Source organism: Neophocaena asiaeorientalis, unplaced genomic scaffold (genome assembly GCF_003031525.2).
Source record: "Neophocaena asiaeorientalis asiaeorientalis breed wild unplaced genomic scaffold, Neophocaena_asiaeorientalis_V1.1 scaffold129, whole genome shotgun sequence".
Taxonomy (NCBI): Eukaryota; Metazoa; Chordata; class Mammalia; order Artiodactyla; family Phocoenidae; genus Neophocaena; species Neophocaena asiaeorientalis.
The window spans coordinates 6,132,815-6,159,581 of NW_020172446.1; the positions used below are offsets into that span (position 1 = coordinate 6,132,815).

Genomic DNA, 26,767 nt, shown 5'->3' on the forward strand with positions numbered 1-26,767 from the left:
TGGGAGCAGGAGTCACTGTTTATATTATTCCATCAACACGCCCTTACTATGATCTAACTTACAATTCTCGTCTTCCTAGAAAGCAGCAAAATATAATTTTGGAGATCTTCTTTTCTGGCCACCCATCACAGAACCCAAGTATGGGTATAAACCCATTTATTACTGCTCCTAACATTTTAGAAAACCTTTGAATTTAAAACCTTTTTCAAAGCAATTACCAAAAAATCAAAACAACTGCATTCAAGTTGTAATGGTAACTCAAGTTTCTATCAAAATCAACTGATCCTCACAGATGACTAAACCAGGAGCTGAAACAAACACTCCACCTCCCAGACAACAGATATAGGAAGTGAAGTAACACTGTCCTCACAGGGCTGTCACCTTTCTGCAGTCTTCGCTCGCTGTCTTCCAATCTTTGATAGGGATCTTTCTAAAGACCTGTACTGATCACCACTGTCCTTCCTAAGTGCCTTCATTAATTTCTTTGGATGGCAAGTCCTTTTTTCTCCATACCAAGATTGCCACACCACTGAAAATGCTCATGGCATCCTGAATTTGCTGAACACAAATAGAAGTCTACATAGTCAACTAAGAAACTCTTTCACTAAACAAATTCATGTGACAACCCAACTTGGCAGAATCACCTCCACAAACCAGATTATTTTGTAAAAAGATTACCTACGTGTTCATTCAAACTCTTCCAAGTCCAGGCATTCACACATTAGTGTTTAGTGTGGGAGCAGCCCGCAAAACCCTGAATCTAATCTATTAGCAGTTTCTTTAAAAATCTGTGATAGAGCTCAACAAATTCCTCTAGTTTTGGACTGAGATGCAGCAGACAACACTTGGCAACATTACTGCTGGAAAAAAAACAAATCTGATTATCTCTTGAAGGTAGCTCCAAAGAGTACAATTTATATACAATCGTCTCCAATTATCTGACAGAAAAGCAATTCACGAAAACATTGTTTATTCTACATACACTTATTTTAGTAAGAACTACTAGTACATCACTAATCTACTGATTTCCCAAGTCTTTACTACGAAGAACTCAAGCCCAAGTTATACTTTTGGTGTCAACATCTCATTTAGCAACAAGTCAAGTGTGGTGAAGCTAGTAGTCTCATACACTGTTGATGGGGCTATAATGTCGAACAATTCTTGGAGGGAGATAGTATTTACCAATTGAAAAGTATATGTTTTCTAACACAGGAAATCTAGAAATGTATCATACAGATACACATGCATTTACTGCAGCACCATTTACAACAGCAAGGCTGGAAATAATCTGAATGTCCAAAAGTAGTCAACTGGTTTTTTTTTTTTCCAAAAATCAGGAGTACATGGATGTGAGGCAGTCATTTGAATGAGACAGATCTCAATGCCTGACAATGATCTATACTAACTAAATATCTATATACAGTGATGTATATGATCTCTGGAAGATATTACTTACATTGAGTGTTTCTAATAAAGGGGACTACCATACTATTGTTTTACCATATGTACGTGTACTACTGGGAATGAATTTAATCATTCTTCTCTGCTCCTGTCACTGATTGGGGCAGGGGGGATTTTTCCCTCAGCCTAAGAAGGATTATTCTGACATATTCACATATTCAGCCTTTCGTTGCACAACCCCAAAAAGTCCATGCTAGATGATCCACAATTACACCTTGTATTATAAATACACACTTGCACTTTAATGATTAAAATAAACATTGTGTTGTTATCTGGTTTAGAAGACAGGATACTTGCACTACTTATACTTGTTCTTCACAACCAGGTTACAGGTATTTTCCCCCCAGAAATATACATCATTTTTGGGAAACAGACAAGTGATTTACGGAAGGAAAAAAATAAATGGGATCTTTTTCACATTCAGGCAAACAATATGTTCAGACTAGAGATTTTATTTTAGAAGGATAAAGGATGGAGGCGCAATGATGTTTGGCATTTTTAATTTAGGTTTGTTTTATTTAAGTTTAATGTTAATCCATGCTGTGTTTCAGTAAGAACAATACAGATTCTGTATCTGTGGCTCCAGTCAGATATCCAGTAGTACAAATTAGCTTCAAGTTACACATACTGAACAAAAGAGGTTGAGCGAGCGAAGGAGGGGAGGGGCGGGGCCCAGGGGGAGAGGGAAGGAGAAGAAACAAAGAATTGAACACGCATGCAGGCTTTTCCATTACCACCTTCAATGCTAACCTGCTTCAGAGGGAGAGTAAAGTAGGCAAGAATGAGCAGCCACGGATTGTTGAACTGTTACCAGCACCATGCTTTTCAGCAACATTTCAGCAGAGTTTGAAACACTTTTTACAGCAAAACCATTACAACAAACTCCTCAAACAACCTTAACCACCTCAAGCTAACATCCAATTAATTTTAAACATTGGTATAAAGTTCAATTTAAACAATTAGAAAAAGGGAAAATGATACCACATACACCTCTATAGTGTGATTAACTTTTCTCTTAGATGCTTGCATCACCTAAAAGTCTAATGGCTTTCAAATGTAATTTCCATTTCTAATGGTGATCTTGCCACATCTGGCAGGAGACAATACAGTAATGCTGAAAAAGCCTCTATGCAGTCCTGTTAGTGTCTTAAAGAACCTAAAAGCTGGGACCAGTAAAATCCACAGAAATTCACTCTTGCCTTTAAGAACTTTTGAAAACTGTTTTTTTTTTTTTAAAAAAAAAAAAAAAAAAAAAAAAACCAACAGGGCAGGAACCTAAATTCTGAGACCAAATGTAAAAGTCAGATTTGGTGGTTCTCAGTGACAATGGGGGAATTTCCAAGAGGGGTGGGATGGGAACGTGTGGGGTGGTCAGAGATGGTTTCTCTTGTTGGCTTTTATGTCTCACTGATTTTCATCTTCCACATCCTGCAGCGCTTCTTTATTCTGCTCTTCACCTGCAAAGAAGAATGACAGTTAATTATTTCATAATGACTAAACTAGGCTGTTGTGGTCACAAAGGTATCATTCCAAGCATAAAGACTCCTTATATTTGCTACAATTGGTTTAAACACAGACAGGCAAAGGATTTCTACCTTGACACCTGAGATGCCTAAGCCAAGAGGTGCTGCTGGATCAAGGTCCTGAATGATCAACAGGATGAAAAAAAACTGATGCATAGTTAAAGTCAGTGTTTTTATGCTAAAAAAGCTCTTAGACAGACAGCCAGGTAACCATATTGTTAAAATGATTTTCAAGCTTTCATGTATACCTTGAGTCAAAATACTCTTTCTCAATAACCTCACCTCTTCAAGAACCAAAAGTATGTTATAATTTTCTGCAAAATCTAATTTTTCTGCAGGCCCCATTAGTAGAAATGTTTCAGTAAGAGAACTGAGCAGTAAAATTCTTCAAAGGAGTTCTATAGTTTTAGAGGGAGGATTCTGCTTTTGTAAACGAATATTTTACACATTTTGTATCCTGGACAGTCACACCAAACCATAATCACAATTTCTCACTCCAGAGTGGAACAGCATGCTCAAAGTAAACCAGACCACTGAGGTTATTAAAGAAGGGCATTTGGACCAGTTCTCTCATGCCACTTTTCTTTTCCCTTTGAACACGATGATAAGCCTGAGGAGTTTCAACTGCACTATGACATGCAACAGAAAGCCAGCCTATTTACCAGAGAATCATCTACCTATTAATAAGCATTAAATAAGTCAGCCATAATAAGGAAGCATGCAGGCTTCTGCCAAAAAATAAACGTGTAAAAGTTACATTCTTCTTAACAAACCACTTGTAATTCCTATGTAGTTACTAGTTTGATCAAAATAAATGAAAATCAATGAACTAACCCAACAATCATTATATGAAAGTTCAGACAACCTATCCATTCATAGTGCTTGTTAAATTACTTAATTAGAATGGACAAATGACACTAAGACTGGCTGCCTACAGACATAAAGCAAAACTCTGAGGAATGCTTTTAAACAGTCTTAAAGACCTTGATACAATAAATGCTGTCATGGCAATAAGGGTTAAGTAAAGATAGTTTCAGTCATTTTAACATTTTTGTGATAAAAATATTTGACATTGTGTAAAAGTACTTAATGTACATAAAGATTTTTGAATCACATTTAGAAAAAGACGTGCAAGGAAAGACAAAAGTAACTATTTACTGAGGGAAAAAATGATGGTCCACCCAACTGTTCCCCCAAAGAATAATGTATTCAAACTTAGGAAATGATAGGAACGTTCACTCTCATTTTTAACAGCCATACACTGCCAAAATATGGTTAACATACAACAACAGAGCACACTCTAATTTACTCATAAGCAACCATTAGATTTGCCAAAAGTTCCAAGTAACTTTGGCATAAAAATACTGTCACATAAGTCACACCCAAACAGAGGTAGACAGGGGTAGCAGATCATAAATGTCTTAGAAGGTTTCACATCCTGGAATGTAGAACAGGCAGTTTTTTAAGCGACAAGATGATGATATGCAGGCATGATTAGTGAAGAACCAAAACTAAAAGCAGAATTCACTGTGCCATGATAATGACTTACAAAGTAGAGTTTTTAGGAAAGGAAGAGTTGGATTTTCCTTTAGGAATCTATATTGCAAGGAGAAAGGGAAGGAGAACAATCATATGAAAGCAACATTACAAGAAAAATAAACCAAGAGCAGGACAAAGGAAACATCAATGATTTAGGGGAGTCAGATTTTGATCCTTTTACTTTGTATGAACTTCACTCTAAGAAATAATCTGTTCCTTTTTAAGAGGATGTAATAATATCCTCTTAAAAGGTATACAGAAGGGGGGCAAAAAGGGTTCTTCAGATACATATTTCTTTGCCCAGTTTCTAGATTTGGAGGGGAGGAGGGGAACTGGCAGAGCGAACACATTTCCTCTCTATGGACTTGTGTATTTAACAGTCCTCTGACCACAGGTTAAGAGAAAAGGACTGAAATCGCTTGATGAGAAAAAGTGGTGCTCCCTCTAAAGAATTATGTTTCAAAAGGCCCAGACAGACATTAACATACTCTGCTGTTAATAACATATAAACGTGTAAGTAAAGGCTTGTGAATATATACTTCTTCCTTTAGAAACCCTCAATTCAAAAGGTTTTTGACACCATTTTTCATATTTAAAGTAAAAAAGGAGAAAACCATCTAAATAATCCTTAAAATAAATGCAAGTAACATCCTGACCAATTTCATGACCAAAATTCTTCTACATTCAGCATTGATTCTAAATCACAAAACCAATTTAATGAAACATGTAATACTCTACCTTTTAGCAAAACTGGCAAATAATTTCCTAGTACCGACAACGATTTGTAAATTCAGATAGCTTAATATTGCTAAAATTTCAAGATAGACCACTTGAATTTTTCACATTAAACTGCTTCTTAATTCCAAATATTTTGTGACAAACCTCTTAAATGAAAATCAATCTGTTTCAACCAAATTTAATTAATTGGTCAATTTACAAAATGAAAAGGAACTGAGGCAACTGAATTTCACTAGATTTTTAAGTCTTTTAGGATCAAAGAGAAATCTACCCTAAAATGTAATAAAACATTTTGTACAAAGAACCTTCCCAATTATGAAAACGTAACAAATCTAAAGATACCCTATTTTTAAATGATCCATTTCATAAAACAATGCTCGATAACCAAGAAAAAGCATATCTTTGGTTCTGTATAAAAATGGAGTGACATACAGTCTACCCTCAATCAATTCCTGGTTATGAGTGATAATGAAAAATATACTTTATTTTTGTAGTCTAGCAACTTAGTTATAAGAGCTGGCATCAAATGTCTAAAAAAAATTGCTTTTCAAAGTCACCTTCTTTTTGTTACTTTTCACCCTCAAAAAAACATCCCCAGAGGTCAAAGGGGTATAGAGCTTACTTAGAGGTCAATAACCGCTTACCAAACTCTCCACATGCTTTCCTTTTATCCCCTCAAACAGGCAGAGATATTAGTCTTCTCTGAGCTGGGGGTGACTGTGAAGAGTCCACAGCTATTTGGCCATTCTTCTTAGTAGTTATTGTTAGAATACAATAGAATTTAAAGCTGGAAGGAACCTTAGTCATTAGTTCAGAGATAGTTAAATTGGTTTTGAGTCCCACAGACTGGTACTGGTTGCCCCTCAAGTGCTGTGTTGAATGAAAAGTCGTCTGTGACTCCATCTGGCTTTGTCAGTAAAGTGCGCAAGTAGGTCACATGTGCCACGTATCTCATGCCAACCCTAGTCAAGTTTCTAAATAGTTCATCAAGCTGGTGCACTTTAGAAGCTGAGTCACCTAATTCTCACTTCAGTACCATGACTCAAGGTAATTCTAAAATCTGACTCTATCCTTCCACTGCCAACCTACATGCCCTGACACCCATTTTCAAATACATCTTTTAAAAGTATGCTTCCAAATACAGTACAACATGTTGGTTTGACCAACGGAAAGTACAGCTAGCCTCAAGCAATACAACATATGCTTCAGTTTGGGTAATACACTCTTAAAGGATCTGTAGCTGAAAATGACAAGAAACTTTATTTCCACTCCCCATATCACCACCACCAATTACAAAAACTCTCATAATTATCATGCCACACTAGTCTGTGTCCATCTCCCTGTCCCATCCCCCCTCCTTCAATGGTGTATCATGGATTAAAACAATTCTTTAGAAATGGGCAGAATAAAATATCCTTTAAAATCAAGAAACGTGACAAATTTGGCCTTTTACAACTGGAAGAAACATTAAGCACCCACCCCACCCCACCGCCCATCACAAGATTAAATTTTATAAAATATTCTAGTAACTATTTACAACTGCAACGCTAGAAAACAAGACACTACACCAGACCTCTTAAATAAGGACCTATGGGCAGGACATGCCATTTGTTGTGTAGAATACAGAGGTAACACTAGTTCTTTTTTTAGATAAAAGATTTCCACACAGAAAAGATGCTTCATAAACATCTGCTTATAACCATCTAGTTGTTTTTGTTTTCTTTTAACATCTTTATTGAAGTATAATTGCTTTACAATGGTGTGTTAGTTTCTGCTTTATAACAAAGTGAATCAGTTATACATATACATATATTCCCATATCTCTTCCCTCTTGTGTCTCCCTCCCTCCCACCCTCCCTATCCCACCCCTCTAGGTGGTCACAAAGCACCAAGCTGATCTCCCTGTGCCATGCAGCTGCTTCCCACTAGCTATTTTACGTTTGGTAGTGTATATATGTCCATGCCACTCTCTCACTTTGTCACAGCTTACCCTTCCCCCTAACCATCTAGTTTTAACCTGAGGATTACCACTCAGCCAAAGCAGTGATCATGACAATCAAATACAATTAACCTTAGACCCCCTAAAATTGAATCTGAGGAATGATAATATGAACTGCTTCCTCTCCCTCCATCTTTCAAAACACAGTGTGAGAGAAGAGGTAAACTAAGTTTACCAAACAGTATTAGAGGCAAAACTTTCAATCTTTGAATATTAACAAAAGATCCCCTTTCCCAAACATGTCTTTTATCATCTTACAGACCAAAATGGAAGACTGTACTTTGATATCATTTCCGGTAAAGGCAGTAATCAAAATTTGATAGTTTGGAGGAAAGGCTGTTGAATCTGAATTGTAGCTTAATGTAAAGAAATTCCAACTTCTAAGAGTAAACAGATCCAACAACTGAAAGAGACAACACTTTAACTTCAGTCTCCTTACCATCACCCTGCATGTCTGAAGTCCATAGTGTCAGATTATCACGTAACAACTGCATGATAAGCGTAGAGTCCTTATAGCTTTCTTCACTCAGCGTATCCAGTTCTGCAATTGCATCATCAAAAGCTGCTTTTGCCAACCTACAAGTGTTTACATAAATGTATTACAAAAATAAACTAAAAAAGTCCAAAACCAGAATTGGAAATGACATAAGTTAAATTTCAGTCTTTTCTTCAGTTATCACACAGTAATATTGACACTGAATGCTTGGGTTTAGGCACTGAAATAAAGGAAAAGCAGATGTAACTGATGAAAATTAACTTCCTATTAATTCCCTTTTTAATTTTGTAATCCAGCAACTTTGGAACTAGTGGAACTTTTGGAGTTCCACTTATGACTATGCTTTTGACAAGCAGACCTAATCCCATTCTAATTCACCACCAAAATACATGCATATTAAAGGTATTTCCAAATTCTAGTCAACAGTTCACCAAAGTTTTAATGCAAAAAGAAAATTCTGAGACAGTATCACAATTTAATCCAACAGAATTTAATGTTAATGGAGCAAGGAAGAAAACTAGGCAATCTAAAACTCACAAAAATGTGATCATATAAGCGAATTACTACAGTTAAAATGAAACAAAATTCACATTCACTTATTGAGTACTGTGTACTATGTACACCAAGTGACGATGGACACGGGTGGGGAAAAGAAAAGAGGAAAGAGAGACATAACCTGGGTCCACAATGAACTTTTTAAAACATCTAAGAATAGAGGGACTGACACATAAATACTATAATAGGAGGATGAAGTGCTATCCTGGAGAAAGTACTTTAGGGACCCAAGAGGAGGAGCAAATGGGGAAGTCATATTTGAACTAATTAATGGGTAGGAAAAGAGCACAAATAGCACACTTCCGATTAAAGCAAAAGCATGGAAAGGACTAAGTTGAAGCTACGTGTGGGACAGCTAGCCTGGAGAATGGCAACGAGAGATTCAACCAGTACTATCAGCTAAACAGCTATAGCTTCTTTATTAGACAAGACATATTACCTGTTTGGACAAACTCGACTAGCAACATTTAGAATATTTTCAGATAAATTAATATTTATTTGCATTCAAATGAATCCACCTTACATCAGGAAAATCTCTCCTTTCATGGAATATCTGATTCCTACATACTCAAGAACACTGAAGTTACAAAGAACAAATATATTATTCCTATTATATGAGATATCTAAAATAGGCAAACTCATAAAGACAGGAAGTAGAGATTACCAGGGACTGGGGCAGAAGGAAATATGGAGTTATTGTTTAGTGATCTGTTTGTTTCACGTGATGAAGAAGTTTTAGAAATAGTGTTGACAGACAATATTGTGTGTGTACTTAATACCACTGAATTGCACATTTAAAAACAAAATGCTAGGGCTTCCCTGGTGGCGCAGTGGTTAAGAACCCGCCTGCCAATGCAGGGGACAGGGGTTCGAGCCCTGGTCCGGGAAGATCCCACATGCTGCAGAGCAACTAAGCCCATGTGCTACAACTCCTGAGCCTGTGCTCTAGAGCCCGCAAGCCACAACTACTGAAACCCACGCACCTAGAGCCTGTGCTCCGCAACAAAAGAAGCCACCGCAACGAGAAGCCCACACACCGCAATGAAGACCCAATGCAGCCAATAAATTAATTAATTTAAAAAAAAAAAACGCTAAACTTCATGTTATGTATATTTAAAAAGTAAAAAGCTATGTACATAAAGATATTCCTTAAATTTATATGTGTATCAAAAATTGGGAACAGGGCTTCCCTGGTGGCGCAGTGGTTGAGAGTCCGCCTGCCGATGCAGGGGACATGGGTTCGTGGCCCGGTCCGGGAAGATCCCACATGCTGTGGAGCGGCTGGGCCCTTGAGCCATGGCCGCTAAGCCTGCGCGTCCGGAGCCTGTGCTCCGCAATGGGAGAGGCCACAACAGTGAGAGGCCTGCGTACCCCCCCCCCCAAAAAAAAGAAAAAAAAGGGAACAATCTGAAGTATAAATGGGGGAGTACTTTTACATACGTCAATAGGATGCCAAATTTTATGATAGAAAATACAAAATGACATATACACTAAGAGCATAACTATATTAAACACATGCTATAAAGACTGAAAGCTAATATACAGAAATGAAGATAATTCTATTATGAAAATTCCTCATTCCTTCCTCTTACTCTGTAACAAGATTCTTTTCAATCTACCAATCAATTTTTTCCCCATCAACATAATTATCCTAACTGCTATCCTAGTGAAATGAGATAGGTCTGTCTTTATATCATTCAAAACAGCTGCATTAAAAGCCAGAATAATTCTTTATTACAGGGCCAAGCCAATGAAGGCAGTCCCAAGGAACAAGACAAAAAACAAGTTACTATTCTCCTTTGTAACCCTTTTTTACTTTCATAAGGAGAGCGTTTGTTCTCCTTCATTACCTACCTGCAGGCACGGTCAGGGGAATTAAGAATTTCATAGTAGAATACGGAAAAATTGAGAGCAAGACCTAAGCGAATGGGATGTGTTGGTGGAAGTTCTGTCATTGCAATATCACTAGCAGCTTTATAAGCCACTAGGCTGTTCTCCGCAGCTTCCTTCCTGTCATTTCCTGTGGCAAATTCAGCCAGATACCTGTGGTAGTCCCCTTTCCTAAAACAAAACAAAAACAAAACACAGAATTAGGAATAATGCTTTTTAAATAAGTTGTTAAAAGTTTTCTGTATTACATAAGATCACATATGTGACAAAAATATGAAACCGGTATACTTCAATAATTTCAAAAAGCCTCTTTCAGGAATGACTGACTCATCTATTTAGTTTTCCTCCTCAGAGATTTCACACTGCCAAATATAAGCCAAATCCTAGAGAAATTAACTGAAAAGGCTCAAAAAACAAATTTATCACTTGATGAGAATTAAATATAAAAAGTGGTTCCAAAGAATGGCACAACAGTTTGTTAATCATGAAATAAAACTTCCATATAAATTGTTAAGACTGAACTGTGGGGCTTCCCTGGTGGCACAGTGGTTGGGGGTCCGCCTGCCGATGCGGGGGACGCGGGTTCGTGCTGCGGAGTGGCTGGGCCTGTGAGCCATGGCCGCTGGGCCTGCGCGTCCAGAGCCTGTGCTCCGCGGCGGGAGGGGCCGCAGCGGTGAGAGGCCCGCGTACCGCAAAAAAAAATAAAAAGACTGAACTGTGTAATGCACTGCTTGTAGCTAGGGGGGCAGCCCCACACAAGCAAATGACTATGAATAGGTAAAGCGAAACTTAGCACATTTTTACAGTAATAGTCTGACCACCTTAAATGCAGTACTATTGATTCTTAGCAGTGAATCTGCAAATGAGTATTCAAAAATTCATTTAATTCTTGAGACTCACTCCTCCCGTAACTATCTTTCCAACATTAAATAAAATGTTGTAAATCTACATTAAAAAGTGATGATTCTAAGAGAGCCAACATTTAATCTGACATTTTCCCTTCTAGTATAGAACCTACATTTTATAATAGAAAACCTTGGACTCGCCAGTGTTAGCTGCTGGAATGAGGTGTTTGTCCAGTACATCCAGAATGTCACAACAGATTAACTTTAGCTCAGTCTCAACCTGAAAATAAAGTCAAAAAAATTGTTTAAGAAATTATATATAAATTATCACATTGTATCTCTGGTTTTGGAGAAGAGAACATGCATACTCCTCCCTCTCCAAACCCCCTTCCCTCTCTTGATAAAAAAGCAGAGACAAGCTGTGTCCGGTTTATGGAAAGTCTTTCTTCCTAAGTGCCATTACTTAAGTGCTTAAAAAAAACCTCACAGTTCAACTACAGAACAGTGATTACTACTTATTAAGTGCAGCACATTTATATTAAGTAGCTTCTTTAACAAGGTAGCAAGTATTGTCTCCACTTAATGGGAAAACAAAGATTACTATATTCGTCCAAAGATCACTAACTTAAAGAACTTAGAGGCAGAGTGAGAACTTGAACCCAGGTAAGGTTGCATGGTTAGTCACAGTTTGTAAGGGATGGAATAAAAATTCAAACGAAGGTATTCTGCTTCCAAGGCTCACCATTTCTAACCACTACTATGCTCAACAGCCAACCACCTGAGTGGTAGATCCATAGCCAGTTACAACACCAAAAATCTGTAAACTGAAGGAAATACTGCCACTCGTCCCAAGTCGTTTATCGTGCCCAGAACGCACACTACTCCTCCACATGTATGCACAGTCTGCTCTCCATTTTCTATTACTACAGTGACATTGTTCAACCTTCCCAAATCCATTTCATGCCCTCTGGAACCTCCTCCTTCCCACTGTAAATAATTTGCCCACTCTCTCTTCTCCTATAATCTCTTTCTAATCCTAAGTAAAACCAGCTTTCTCCTGAATGAACTATCTTCTTCATGGCTTTTCAAGTAAAGACAGACTGCTCTAAGAGAAGGATGATTTCTGACTCTCTTAACTCCTCACTGACTCAGTATGACTGCTCTCCTAATACTCCAAACCCTTCCTCCTTGGAAGCTCATCCACTATGTTTTAATTTCTCAATTTCTGTTATCAGTAGATCTCCACAGGCTCTTCACCCACATTCACTGAGTATCTACAGCTTACCTCTCCAGTTCCGGGTATCACACCAAGGTATTATCATGTTCCTTTCAACACAGTTCCTTCATCTCAACTCCATGACCCTCACCTGTCCATACTCCTAACTGTGCTGTTCTATCCTGGAAGTCTTAAATTCCAGCCTCTTGACTCTTTCATCTTCTCCCAATTTATCAGTTCCTCTCTTTGCTTCCTGCTTCCTTTCCTACTTATCCCAAATCCCACAATCTAGTTCACAGACTTACCTCTTTAGCACTTGCTCATTTCCTCATCCCTCTGAGACACCAAACTTGTCTACCGACAATCCATATTCTTTTTTCAACATATTTGAAAGTAATGGTCACACTGGTACCAGCTAACCACCTTCTCTGTAACCCCAGGCATGTTACTTAATCACTCAGAACACCTCTGTTTTCCCATCTATGAACTGGAGAAATACCCTTTACACGGTCATTTGAAGATTAAATACAGTACCTTGCACAATTATATATATTACAAATATCTCCCCATGTTAGTCAGTAAACGTTTCCCTTTTCCCTCCCCCTACCAAATTTACTACTCCCCATGCTAACTTTGTGACTGCTTCTGTTATTTCCCTCACTGTACTCTTAAGAGTGTGTTGAGAATCAGTTCCACTAGAATCAGTTTCTCAACAGTGGGGGGCTATTCTATGTATAACAGGATGCTCAGCAGTATCCTCATTTCCACCCACTAAAATACCAGCAGAACTGTCAAGTTGTGACAATCCAAAATGCCTCTAGACATTGCCAAATGTCCTCTGAGGAGCAAAGTTACCTCTGGTTGAGAACCACTGCACTAGATCAAACTTTTTTGACCAAAACCCACAATAAAAACATTACATATCCGTATATACCCACATGTAATATATGAAACAATAACTTTATGAAATAACGTCCAATGCCCTCTGATACTTTCTATTCTATTAAAAAAACAATGACTAGACTGATCTTCCATAAAGATACTAACTGTAACTGCCTCAACTTTGCACATAACACCTAGCAACTGGTGTGGCACATAACAGGCACACAAATATTTGTTACATTGTCCTGAATGGTAATTTCAAGTCACTCAAGGAAGTATTTTGTAGTTACCACAATAAAAAGAGAGATTAAATTAGTTCTTTACTTGTGTGGTGCTCAGCACTACTCTCTGCAGCTTCCAAGGGAAAAAAGTTCTTCTCCTCTGTCCTGAAATACTGTATAGCCTACAATTCCCAATCCAGGTGGGTGAAAGATGTAAATACATTAAAATGTAAAATATACATTACACAGGTATACAACAATGTGTGTACTAGGCTATGATTTAAACAGTCCACCACCTAAGACATCATTCTTTAAACTTGTCTAGGATATGACAATCTCACCATTTGCCGATATTCCCGAATCATTTTTAGTTTGTCTTCTCCTCCCTTGTTTTCTTCTTTCTGTTCAATGCTGCTGATTATCCTCCAGGAAGCTCTTCTAGCTCCAATCACATTTTTATATGCAACAGATAGGAGGTTTCTTTCTTCAACTGTCAACTCCACATCCATCCCTGCTACTTTCTTCATTGATTCCACCATTTCTATAAGTGAAAATAAAATGAGACCGTACAAACTATGTTTTGTTGAAACATTCTTTTTTTTTTTGCAGTACGTGGGCCTCTCACTGTTGTGGCCTCTCCCGTTGCGGAGCACAGGCTCCAGACGTGCAGGCTCAGCGGCCATGGCTCACGGGCCCAGCTGCTCCGCAGCATGCGGGATCCTCCCGGACCGGGGCACGAGCCCACGTCCCCTGCATCAGCAGGCAGACTCTCAACCACTGCGCCACCAGGGAAGCCCTGTAACATCCTTATCACAGTAGATCTTTTTGCTGTCAAGCTAATGTAAAGCAAAGAAAAAAATTTTTAACAAAATAACTTCACAATCATCAAAACTAGTATGAGTAAAAAACTAAAACCATGTAAAAGATAAAGTAAATTAAGAGCCCAGAAAACATAGTATCTAGAATATAAATTGTATGGAACCAAAATGACTTCATACAGTATCAAGTATAATTCAGTATGGCTTGGAGGCATCTCTCCCATATTAAGAGAACTAGGAGCGCACACCTATCCGTTTCCCAGTAAAAATAATTCAGCTGGCAGTTTAAAACAAAAGTTTTAAATTTACAGGCTCTAAAATGCATTTTCTCTCAAATTATTCCCCAATACAAATAAACTGAACTTCCCCAAAAAGCAGTCACTGGAAAAAAGGGAATTCATTCATATAGCAAGCATATACTGAGCATTTGGCTAGTCACAAACACAAACTTATCTTTGGGTATTTGCAATCCTTCCTCCTTTAGAAGGGCACTGTCCACCTCCTATGCATTCATTCATCAGTAAAGTTTTGTATGGCTCTTATTCGTCACCACTAGGTGGCGAGCAAAGAAAGGGGCCCAGATAAACCTTGGGTGATCCCACATATAGGAAAAAATAGTTAATAAAATGTACGTGAATGCAAAGGAAGAGCCAAAAACAGCTCAATAAACACTAACTGAATAAATATATTAATGAAAACTATGCTTTTAGAAAAGACTAAGTGCCATATTAGCATGTGGCTCTCCAACTTTTACTGTGTCAGAATTTTTGGTGATGAGACCCAAGGATCTGCGTTTTAACAAGCACCCTTAGCACACATTCTAAGCATAAGCATACCTTAAAGTACAATGCAGATGGTGACTTTATGAAACACTGCTTAATGATATGATAAATTATGTGTAATCCCAGGAAATGATATGTTTCCAAAAATTATCCTTTCAGGAATATCAAGAAGTTACATAGTGGGGGGAGTTCCCTGGTGGTGCAGTGGTTAAGAATCCACCTTCCAATGCAGGGGACTCGGGTTCAGCCCCCGGTCGGGGAACTAAGATCCCACATGCTGCGGGGGCAACTAAGCCCAAGTGTCACAACTACTGAGCCCACGTGCTGCAACTACTGAGCCCGCAAGCCACAACTAGAGAACCTACATGCCACAACTACCGAGCCCACGCACTCTGGTGCCCGCGCACCACAACTAAAGAAAAGCAAGTGTGCCGCAACAAAGAGCCCACGCACCGCAACGAAAGATCCTGCATGCTGCAAAGAAGATCCCATGTTCTTCAACCAAGACCTGACCCAGCCAAATAAATATTTTTTAAAAACAGAACTTAGATAGAAATATTAAGATGGTATGATCTTTAGAAAACAATTCAGTAGTTTCTTACAGAGTTCAACACTGTAAGACTAAGCAAGCCCACTCCTAGGTATTACCCAAGAGATACGAACATAATCTTCACAAAGACTTTTTTACATACCTGTCCACAGCAATTTTATTCATAATAGCCAAAAGGTGAGAACAACCCAAATGTCCATCCATACAATGGAATACTACTCAAGAATGAACTATTGATACAAGTAACAACATGGATGAATTTCAAAAAACATGCTAATTGAAAAAAGCCAGACCAGGGAGGGAGGCTCAAGAGGGAGGGGATATGGGGATATATGTATACTTACAGCTGACTCACTTTGTTGTACAACAGAAACTAACACAACATTGTAAAGCAATTATACTCCCATAAAGGTATTTTTAAAAACAAAAGGAGGGGGGGCTTCCCTGGTGGCGCAGTGGTTTAGAGTCCGCCTGCCGATGCAGGGGACACGGGTTCGTGCCCCGGTCCGGGAAGATCCCACATGCCGCGGAGCGGCTGGGCCCGTGAGCCATGGCCGCTGAGCCTGCGCGTCCGGAGCCTGTGCTCCGCGATGGGAGAGGCCACAACAGTGAGAGGCCCGGGTACCGCAAAAAAAAAAAAAAAAACAAAAGGAGGGCTTCCCTGGTGGCACAGTGGTTGAGAGTCCGCCTGCCGATGCAGGGGACACGGGTTCGTGCCCCGGTCCGGGAAGATCCCACATGCCGCGGAGCGGCTGGGCCCGTGAGCCATGGCCGCTGAGCCTGCGCGTCCGGAGCCTGTGCTCCGCGATGGGAGAGGCCACAACAGTGAGAGGCCCGCGTACCGCAAAAAAAAAAAAAAAAACAAAAGGAAAAAGCCAGACCAAAAAGGACTATGATTCCATTTAAATCAAGTTATAGAAAATGCAAAACTATAAAGGCAGAAAGCAAGTAAGTGGTTACCAAGATATGGGGGTGAAGTGAAAGGCTTGTGAGCAAAGGAGTACAAGGGAAATTTGGGGGGGTAACAGAATTGTTCTATCGTGGTGGTTACACAACTGAATACATTTATCAAAACAATGAATTTGGGACTTCCCTGGTGGCACAGTGGTTAAGAATCCGCCTGCCAATTCAGGGGAAGCGGGTTCGAGCCCTGGTCCAGGAAGATCCCACATGCCGTGGAGCAACTAAGCCCGCACGCCACAACTACGGAGCCTGCGCTCTAGAGACCATGAGCCACAACTACTGAAGCCCACGCACCTAGAGCCTGCGCTCCGCAACAAGAGAAGCCACCACAATTTGAGAAGCCCACGCACCGCAACGAAGAGTAGACCCCGCTCGCCGCAACTAGAGAAAGCCCACACGCAGCAACGAAGACCCAACTCAGCCAAAAATAATTTTTAAAAAAACAATGAATTTTATGTGTATAAGTAACGTATTTTAAATTTTACCTCAATACAGCTGAATTTTTTAAATGCAATCCTGAAGCATTAAAAAAAAAAGTATTAAGGCATATTTAAGACCATCTGTGGGAGCCTGAGCACATTCATTTGAAACATCCATTTTTTTTTTTTTAACCACAGCCATGTAAAAAAGCCTAAATTTAGTGGCAGTGGAGTAAAGAGGGTATCATTTCAAGCTCACTGCCATACTAGTTCTCAAAAACTAACAACAAATTAAACACGCCTCATAAGTGAACCAGTAATTCATCTAAGTTGTTCCAACAACAAATCAATTTAAAAAGTAACGTAGCTACACCAAAAAAAGACCATAATTCTTTTAAACTGTAGCGCTCTGCAACATTATATATGGAAAAACTGTACCCAAATATCTAATACCACTAAAAATTTAACAATGGTATGTCTCTGGGTACTATTCCAGATGACAGATTTTTTTTATTTTTCTGTGCTCTAGAAATTTTCAACAATGATCATATAATAGTTTTACAATGTGAGGGGAGAAATATATTTTAAATACTCAATGATATTCTACTATCCCAGCTTCAAGTAAGTATACAATTCCCTTCATTGAAAAAGCCACAAAACAATGCACAAAAGACTGTGGTACAAATACAAAAGTAGCAGTTATCTGTTATTATTAAATAACAGCTTTACTGATCTATAATTCACATACAACTCACCTATTTAAAGCATACAATTCAATGGTGGTTATATTCACAGAATTTGCACAACCATTACTATAATCTATTTTAGAACATTTTTCATCATTCGAAAAAGAAAAGCTCCATACACATTAGCAGTCATTCCCCATTTACCCCCAAATCCCTCAGTCCTAGGCAACCACCAATCCACTTTCCATCTCTATGGATTTACCTATTTGGACATTTCATATAAATGGAACTATATAGTATGTTGTCTTCTGTAACTGGCTTCTTTCACTTAGCATGTTTCAAGGTTCAGCCATAGTGCAGCATCTATCGATACTTCATTTACTGAATGTCTACAGGTGTATACCACATTTTACTTATCCGTTCATCAGTTAATGGACATTTGAGTTGACTTTCCACTTTTTGGCTATTATGAAAAATGCTGCTATGAACATTCATGTAAGTATGCATTCAAATCTCTTGAATATATACTTAAGGAGTGGAACTGTGATAACTTTCTGAGGAAGGAACTGCTGAACTTTTTAACAGGGGCTGCACCATTTTTACATTCCACCAGCAATAGAGGAGGAGTCTAATTCCTCCATACTCTCACCAACACTTGTTCCCTTTTTTTTTTTAATAGTCATCCTAGTGGGCGTGAAGTGGTATCTCTGATTTTGATTCGCATTTCCTTGATGGCTAATGATGTTGAGCATCTTTTCATATGCTAACTGGCCATTTCTGTATGCTCTCTGGAAAATACCATTCAGATGTTATGACAATTTTTGAGTTATCTGCCTTTTTATTACGGAGTTATAGTAGTTACTTTTAAAAGCCAAACTACTCCTCATAGCCCTTTATCTTCAGAAATTTCTTCACTCGCAAAGGAACTAGATTAAGGGATAGTAGTAGCACGAAGCAGAAGAGAAAAGAGCTAAAAGTTCTACAACCAGGCTTTGTACCAATTTGTACAAATTATGACTATAGAGAAATTCCCGTAACACTGGTGTCATCCTTATCCTTTTTTTTTTACACCAGCAACAGAAACACAATCCTAAGTATAATATACCCCAAAAGTATGTGAAAACCCTAATTCATCCAAAACTCTAGACTAGTCACAACCTTAAAACCTCCATCAGCAGAGGACTAACACCAGTTATATTCACACAACCTTCTCAAACACTAGTATTTCATGAAATCATTATTGCAGCAACTATTTTATCAATGCGATCTCAGCATTTCTCAGATGGCAGAAGACTGTCAAATCTATCTGCAGTAGATATGATCACAATTTATGAACCAGAGAACTGCATCTCATGGTCAAATCACTACTTGTGGATGCGCAGTTTGGTACATGAGTTTTGGGCAATAAAATATCATTTCTGGGACTCTTGATAGTTTGGGGACAACGGGTAGCTGACTGAAAATCACCACTGTTACAGAAACTCTGAAACATTATAATCCTCACAACTCCAAGGACATCTTAACCAAATACTAAGCTTGTTTTGTTCCAGGTCATTTCTCCTTCATTGAGTGGTAATAGCCTAGTTAGACATCCATTACATTAAACCAGCTTACTTCTTTTTGTTACTGACTATCCTGCCAGGAGAGTCAAATGTTTTGCACCCCAACTTTAATTTAGCTTTGGTTCTTGGTTTTTGCTCTCTGAACTATTTACACATTCCTTCAATAAACTGATTCACAAATAAAACACCTCACGGTAGGCACTGTTCCAAATGCTTTGCACCGGAACAGACACTGAATCTGAATGCACTGAATCTGAACAGACCTTTGAAGTAGGTACCAGTATTATCCCCATTTTATAAAAGGAAACGAAAAACTGTGGGGGTGAAACTTGCTCAAAATCACAAATTCAGTGGATTACAACAGGCACTCTGACTCCACAGTCATGCTCTGATTTAATCATATTTTCTCAGATTTGAACATTTATTTGAATTCATCTGTATGGGGATCCTTTCGTTTGCTTTTATAAGAATAGATGCAAGAGGGCTTCCCTGGTGGCGCAGTGGTTGAGAGTCCGCCTGCCGATGCAGGGGACACAGGTTCGTGCCCCGGTCCGGGAAGATCCCACATGCCGCGGAGCGGCTGGGCCCGTGAGCCATGGCCGCTGGGCTTGTGCGTCCGGAGCCTGTGCTCCACAACGGGAGAGGCCACAACAGTGAGAGGCCCGCGCACAGCAAAAAAAAAAAAAAAAAAAAAAAAAAGAATAGATGCAAGATAAATGATTTCAATGACAACAGACATACATGCTTAATACATTAAAATGTGGTTTATTCCTGCCTACATCTTCTTCCACCTACAAGTTAACCTCCAAGAACATTATCTTCAAAAACCTTAACTGCCGGGCTTCCCTGGTGGCACAGTGGTTGAGAATCTGCCTGCTAATGCAGGGAACATGGGTTCAAACCCTGGTTCTGGGAAGATCCCACATGCCGCGGAGTAACAGGGCCTGTGAGCCACAACTACTGAGCCTGTGCGTCTGAAGCCTGTGCTCCGCAACAAGAGAGGCAGCTAGAGTGAGAGGCCCGCAGAGCGCGATGAAGAGTGGCCCCCATTTGCCACAACTAGAGAAAGCCCTCGCACATAAACAAAGACCCAACACAGCAAAAATTAATTAATTAACTCTTACGCCCAACATCTAAAAAAAACCTTAATTGCCAATGCCTAGTAGTAAACATCCCAGTAAACTTGATTCTCCCAAGACTGTCCCTGCCAGATGGTAAAACAGGTCTCTGCTGAGGTCCAATCGTCTTAATTTTATAAAGACAGAGTACAAAATCTAAAGGGGGGCCTACAGTTTCTAGTAAGAGCCAGATTCAGGATGGAAGCAAACTGTTCAGAATCAGTCACAGGAAAACAAGCAGGCTGTGTATTGGATGATGGGACTCATGTACCTCCTACCAAAGTATACAGGGTCATAACCATAATTTCTCTGAACATGGAAAAAAATGTCTGCCGGCTGTCAGAACACATAATTCTGACTTTAAAGACAAAAAACTGAAAAAGTAACTTGCCTAAAGTCACACAGCTATTAAGTGATAAAACCAGAATTCGAACCCAGACAATCTAACTTAAGTGCCTGAGCTCCCTCTTAACCACCACATTCAACTAACTTTCCAAGTAGTGTGCTCATAGAAACAAATTCTTAAGTCCAAAAACACTAACGGCAAACACCCCAAGGACAGAAAGGGCCACAGAATCAAACACTGCCTTAAAAAGGTTCTGTCACTCAAGGTTCTGGAGAGGTCTTGGGTTTGCTTTATGTAAGATTGATCAGTTGACCCATGACCTTTCCTCTTTGTCTAGGAAACTATTCATCCCTCTGGATCAAGTTCTTATTCTGCAAAGCCTTACTGTGCTCTCCAACCCATGTTCATACTTCTTTCTGTGTTGAGGATCAGTGTTTTTCTTCCCATCAAATACTACCATCCTAAAAGGGCATTAACTGTGTCTTTATCTCTCTATTCCCAGAAAAGCACAGTATCTAATGATATAAATGGCACACAAACATTTGATGAAAGAATGAAGAATGTAAACTGAACTATGTTAACAGAGATTGAGAAATATATTCTGGTGGGCCTGACTATATCACAGATAAATGAAACCTATTTAAGGATCCCCCCCTCCTAGATAGAACAAGAGATTCTATAGTCCCTTCTCAGCAATTTCAATAGGCCCTTTTTCTGCAGCCCATTTTATTTTGTTGAAAATTTAGCTATGTATCTGCCCCTAAAGAAGTATCTGAGACCCAAAGAATCATCCTGAAGGTCTGAATTCTGTTCATTAAATACATAAAGGGGAATTTAGTATAGGTGTCCTATGTTATCAACTTTAGCTAAATGCCTATAGTACATTCAAATAATATACCCAATTAACAAGACCATGGCATCTTAGGGACTTATGAAGTATCTAGTATTATATGATCTGATCTTGAATTCCGTACATGAAATGACTAAAGAAGACCAAAACTCTTTCATAATACAAAAAGTCAAGGCATTTGGAGTTATTCTGAGAACTGGGTATACTGTAGTCTAGAAGGCTTACCAATTCATCTGCTATAGATTATCAAGAAAAGGCACAAAGAATGTGAAGGGTTATAACTTGTCTTATATGGAAAAGTGGCTGGTTGATTGTTTAAAAAAAAAAAAAGGAGAGGGCAGGAAATAAGCCCATCAAAGCAATCTATAACAGAGGATACAAAAGTGCCATTTTAAATAATTACCAGATTTGATTCCCAATCAAGAGCCTCCTAGGGTGCATTCAGAGCAAGACAATCAAGGGGGAAAAAAATCTAGCTCTTTCCTTTATTTAAAAGACTAAGATCGTCTACCACTTCACACCCATTAGGATGGCCACTATCAGGAAACCAGAAAACAGGTGTTGGCAAGAATGTGGAGAAATCGGACCACATGCCCTGTTGGTGGGCATGTAAAATGGTACATTTGCTGCGTAAACCAGTATGGTAGTTCCTCGAAAAATTCTGAAAACAGAATTACCATATGACCCAGCAATTCCACTTCTGAGTATATACCAAAAAGAATTGAAAGCAGGATCTTGAACAGATATATCTGGATATTTTCATAGCAGCATTATTCATGATAGCTACAACATGGACGCAACCAAGTGTCCATTGACGTGTGGAGAGATAAGCAAAAGGTAGGTATATACATGCAATGGAATATTAAAAAGGAAATTCTGCAATATGCTACGACATAGATGAACCTTAAGGACACTATACTAAGTGAAAGAAACCAGTCACAAAAAACACAAATATTGCATGATTCCACTTATATGAGATACTTGAATTAGTCGTAAAGAAAGTATAATGTTAGTTTCCAGGGGCTAAGGGGACAATGGGAAGTTACTGTTTAATGGATAGTTTCGGTTTTACAAGATGGAATGAATCAGGGGGATGGATGGTAATGGCTTCACAAAAATGTGAATGTATTTAACACCACTGAACTATACACTAAAAAATGATCAACATGGTGGGACTTCCCTGGTGATCCAGTGGTTAAGACGCTGAGCTCCCAATGCAGGGGACCAGGGTTCGATCCTGGTCAGGGAACTACATCTCACATGCCGCAACAAAGATCCCACATAACGCAACCAACATCCAGCACAGCCAAATAAATAAATAATTTTTAAAAAATATATATCACTGTTTAAAACTAATGATCAACGTGGTAAATTTTGTTATGTGTATTTTCTCACACACACACGACGAAGATGAAGTAGCTCTGTCCCAAACTCTGTAGTCTCCCCTTCTCAATGAAAAGTAATCCAGATGACAGACATGATGATGATAGTATTGATAAAATCTTCAGCTAACTAGGGACTGTTGAAAAGAAACTCCTCCAAAGACCCAACATGAGAAGAAACTTAAGACAATACATTTATTTCTGGCTTGCATGAAGGCAAGCTTCCCAAATCATTATGTCAAATGGAAAGAATGCAAAGTTATCTCAGGGGTGATGGAGAACTACCATGGGAAAAGCCAGGGGGAAAAAACCAAGGTACCTCTGTAAATTGTATAAAACTCTCTGTAAAATTCACCTTGTTGAAATAATAAAAATCACCTCAGTAAAAATCTCTCTAGACCAATTATTAGTTATCAGGCATGGTTGTTTGAAATTGTTAGTTTGGGATCAGAATATATATATATATATTTTTTTTAATTTCTTTTGGATGGGGACCTTTTTTTTTTTTCTTTTTTTGCTGTATGCGGGCCTCTCACTGTTGCGGTCTCTCCCGTTGCAGAGCACAGGCTCCAGATGCGCAGGCTCAGCGGCCATGGCTCACGGGCCCAGCCACTCCGCGGCATGTGGGATCTTCCCGGACTGGGGCACAAACCCGTGTCCCTCTGCATCGGCAGGCGGACTCTCAACCACTGCACCACCAGGTAAGCCCTGGATGGGGACCATTTTTTAAGTCTTTATTGAATTTGTTACAATATTTCTTTTAATATTTATTTATTTGTTTACACCACGTCTTAGTTGCAGCAGGTGGGCTCCTTAGTTGCGACTCACAAGCTCCATAGTTGCAGCATGTGGGCTCCTTAGTTGTGGCATGCAAACTCTTAGTTGTGGCATGCATGTGGGATTTAGTTCCCTGACCAGGGATCAAACCCAGGCCCCCTGCGTTGGGAGTGCAGTCTTATCCAGTGTGCCACCAGGCAAGTCCCAGTACATACATACATACGTGTGTGTGTGTGTGTGTGTGTGTGTGTATTGCCTGCGCTGGGTTTTCATTGCTGTCGGCGGGCTTTCTCTGGTTGTGTTGAGCAGGGGCTACTCTTCGTTGTGGTGCACAGACTCCTCATTGCAGTGGCTTCTCTTGTGGAGCACAGGCTCTAGAGTGCACATGCTTCAGTAGTTGTGGCTCACAGGCTGTAGAGTGCAGGCTCCGTAGTTGTGGCACACGGGCTTAGCTGCTCCGCAGCATGTGGGATCTTCTGGGACCAGGGATCAAACCCATGTCCCCTGCATTGGCAGGCAGATTCTTAACCACTGCACCACCAGGGAAGTCCCAGAATATATTTTATATGCATACATCTGGACTGACATATAGAGAAGTCTTTACCCCTCCCCTAAGACATATTAATATTTCTATCAAATGGGAGTACTTCCTCAAAACAGAAAGATCTATTGTTAAAATAGAAGTGTAAAAACTATACTTTTCAATATAACAAAATAAAATAAAAACCATTTTCCCCTCACACTGAGTTTTTCACTTTATCACATGATGACTATTATCTTAGAGACACTTTACAAAATAACTAAAAACCTCAAATAAGGATAATAAGATAATAAAGAGAAAAGAATCACCATCACAGAAAGCCATTCTGCACTAGAAGAGAATAGCAAAAGGAAGAGAACAAATATCTTGAAGTATTTTCCCAGTTGCTGAAGAAAAAAGTGTTTTTTTTTTTTTCTTTCGGTAGCACCGCACCACATGCGGGATCTCCCACCAGGGATCAACCCCGCACCCCCTGCAGTGAAAGCATGGAGGCCTAACCACTGGACCACCAGGGAATGTCCCAGTTTCAAAAGTTTAAATTTTGGGAACATTTCCATCTTATGATTATCAGAGAAACTTAACACTGAAAGCTGGGATGTATGAAGGTGATACCTCTTGTACCATACACAGAAAAAATATTTGTGTTTTCTGAGTCAAAAGTGGGGAAGATAAGTACAGCAGCAAAGGAAAACCTGATGTTTGGCATGGGTTGGGGTAGGGGGGTGGGGGAGTTCCCAAATGAATAAAAAGCAGAAAACCAGACTTGTGCCAGAAACAGGAGAGAATAGCTAGATTGAGGACCAAAGGGAGAACTAAAAGGCTTAAGATGAAAGAGCTCAGCCTGGCCAGAGAGCTTAATGTGATGAATATCTCCCTTAAAATCTCAATACTTATTTCTGAAGAGATACGGTTTAGAAATTAAGGAATGAAAAGAAGGAAATCCACCAGAGACTTAGTGTGCAGAGAAGGGGGAAGTGTTATGCCCTTTAATGATTCATTCATATTGAGGCATGCCATGAAAGCAAAATGTCCTTCATATAGCATGCACATATTTAACATACCAGCCAAAGGATGACCTTTAGAGAAGCTGGCATATAATTTTGAGACAGCTCTGCCTCCCCTAAGATTCTGGAAAGCAGAGGCCTAGATGCAATCTATTTAATATCTCAAAATTGAAAGTTTTGAAACTTTTGAAAGTTTCAAAATTGAAAGTTTGAAAGTTTCAAAATTGAAACTTTTGAAAGTTTACAAGAGACAGTAAACATGTTTTCAACTTATTCTGAATTGTGATTGATAATTCTGTATTCCCAAAGGACAGGTGAGCTTGGGAACCAAATTATTCATCAAATTTCAGAGCCTTGACACAACAAAGGTTTCTTTTTCACTCAAATGTTTGTGAGCGTCCACCATCTTGAGGCTGTATGGTTCGGTACTTGAGGTTTCTCTAGTCAAGGAAGCAAGGGAAGAAACAGAAGAATCAGGAAAGGGCTCGTCACTGTCTCTGTTAAGTCCCCTACATACGAACCTTCAAGCTGTGAACTTTCAAAGATACGAACATGCGTTAGCATGTCCGATCACCTGAGTCAGTTCACCTGTCTGGAGTACACTGTCATGTGCATGCATCCTTTACAAGTGGTTGTGCTTTTGTGTACTTTACAGTACTGTATAGAGTACAATAGTATAGTGTCTTTATTTCAAGCTAGGTCTGCAAGAGAATGACTTCACTGAACTCCTTGCTGTGCAACATGAGGAGCTTACTAATGAAGACCTGATGGAATAGGAGATGCACGGAAAAGACGAAGAAAGACAAAAGTAGTAGTAACTGAAGAATCAAAGAGACTCACAACGTGGGAAATGGCAGAGATTTTACTTGAGGATTTTAGTTTTTTGAGGCACAGGACCTAAATGTAGAACGGTACTGCAGCAGCCATTCAGACTGCAATCCAGTCCTACTGTGTCATTTATGACGAGAAAAAAAAGAGCTATTACCCAGACATGACTGGATCGTTTTCTCAAGAGGGTAGGTAGAATTGAATCCATCAAGGAACCAGAACCTGTGCCATCAACGTCAGGTGTGAGTGAAACTGCAGCTTGCCCTCTGTCTCCTATTGCTGACAATCCTTCAGCTCTACCATCTCCCACCTCCTCTCCCTCCTCCAGCCAGTAACTCTTCTTGCCTGTTCACTCGATGCCAGCCCTTGTATGCCAGCTGTTGTACTGCACTACTGTGCTTTTCAAGGTACTGTTTTCTTTATGTATTATTTCTGTGAAAAGTATTATAAACCTATTACAGTACAGTATTATATAGCAGATTGTGTTAGTTGGGTGCCTAGGCTAACTTCGTTGGGCTTAGTAACAAATTGGGCTTAAAAACGCGCTCTTGGAACAGAACAAGTTCGTATGTAAGGGACTTACTGTACACAGTTACACATACAATTTCTGCTCACACTGCACTGGCCAAACAGCTCACATGACCCTGCTGCTGCCCAAGTACAAGAAGCTGGAAGAAGGGGGAAGAGCGCACTACAGTGTCTCAATATAGCTTAAAAAAAAAAAAAAAAAAAAAAAAAAAACAAAAAAAACACAAAAAATTTTTTTTAAAAAAAAA

General features: G+C 39.3%; 1 protein-coding gene across 1 annotated transcript in view; it reads right to left on the reverse strand.

Annotated features, from left to right (window-relative positions):
• Positions 1-1,947: 1,947 nt before the first annotated feature.
• Positions 1,948-26,767, reverse strand: part of YWHAE (tyrosine 3-monooxygenase/tryptophan 5-monooxygenase activation protein epsilon) — a 45,394-nt gene continuing 20,574 nt past the window's right edge. Inside the window, exons 2-6 of the mRNA XM_024734597.1 lie at positions 13,707-13,906; positions 11,220-11,326; positions 10,166-10,372; positions 7,700-7,836; positions 1,948-2,918 (exon numbers count right to left, since the gene is read on the reverse strand). Of these exons, the coding sequence (XP_024590365.1) occupies positions 2,866-2,918; positions 7,700-7,836; positions 10,166-10,372; positions 11,220-11,326; positions 13,707-13,906 (704 nt within the window). The 3' untranslated portion in view covers positions 1,948-2,865. The remainder of the gene's footprint in view (positions 2,919-7,699; positions 7,837-10,165; positions 10,373-11,219; positions 11,327-13,706; positions 13,907-26,767) is intronic.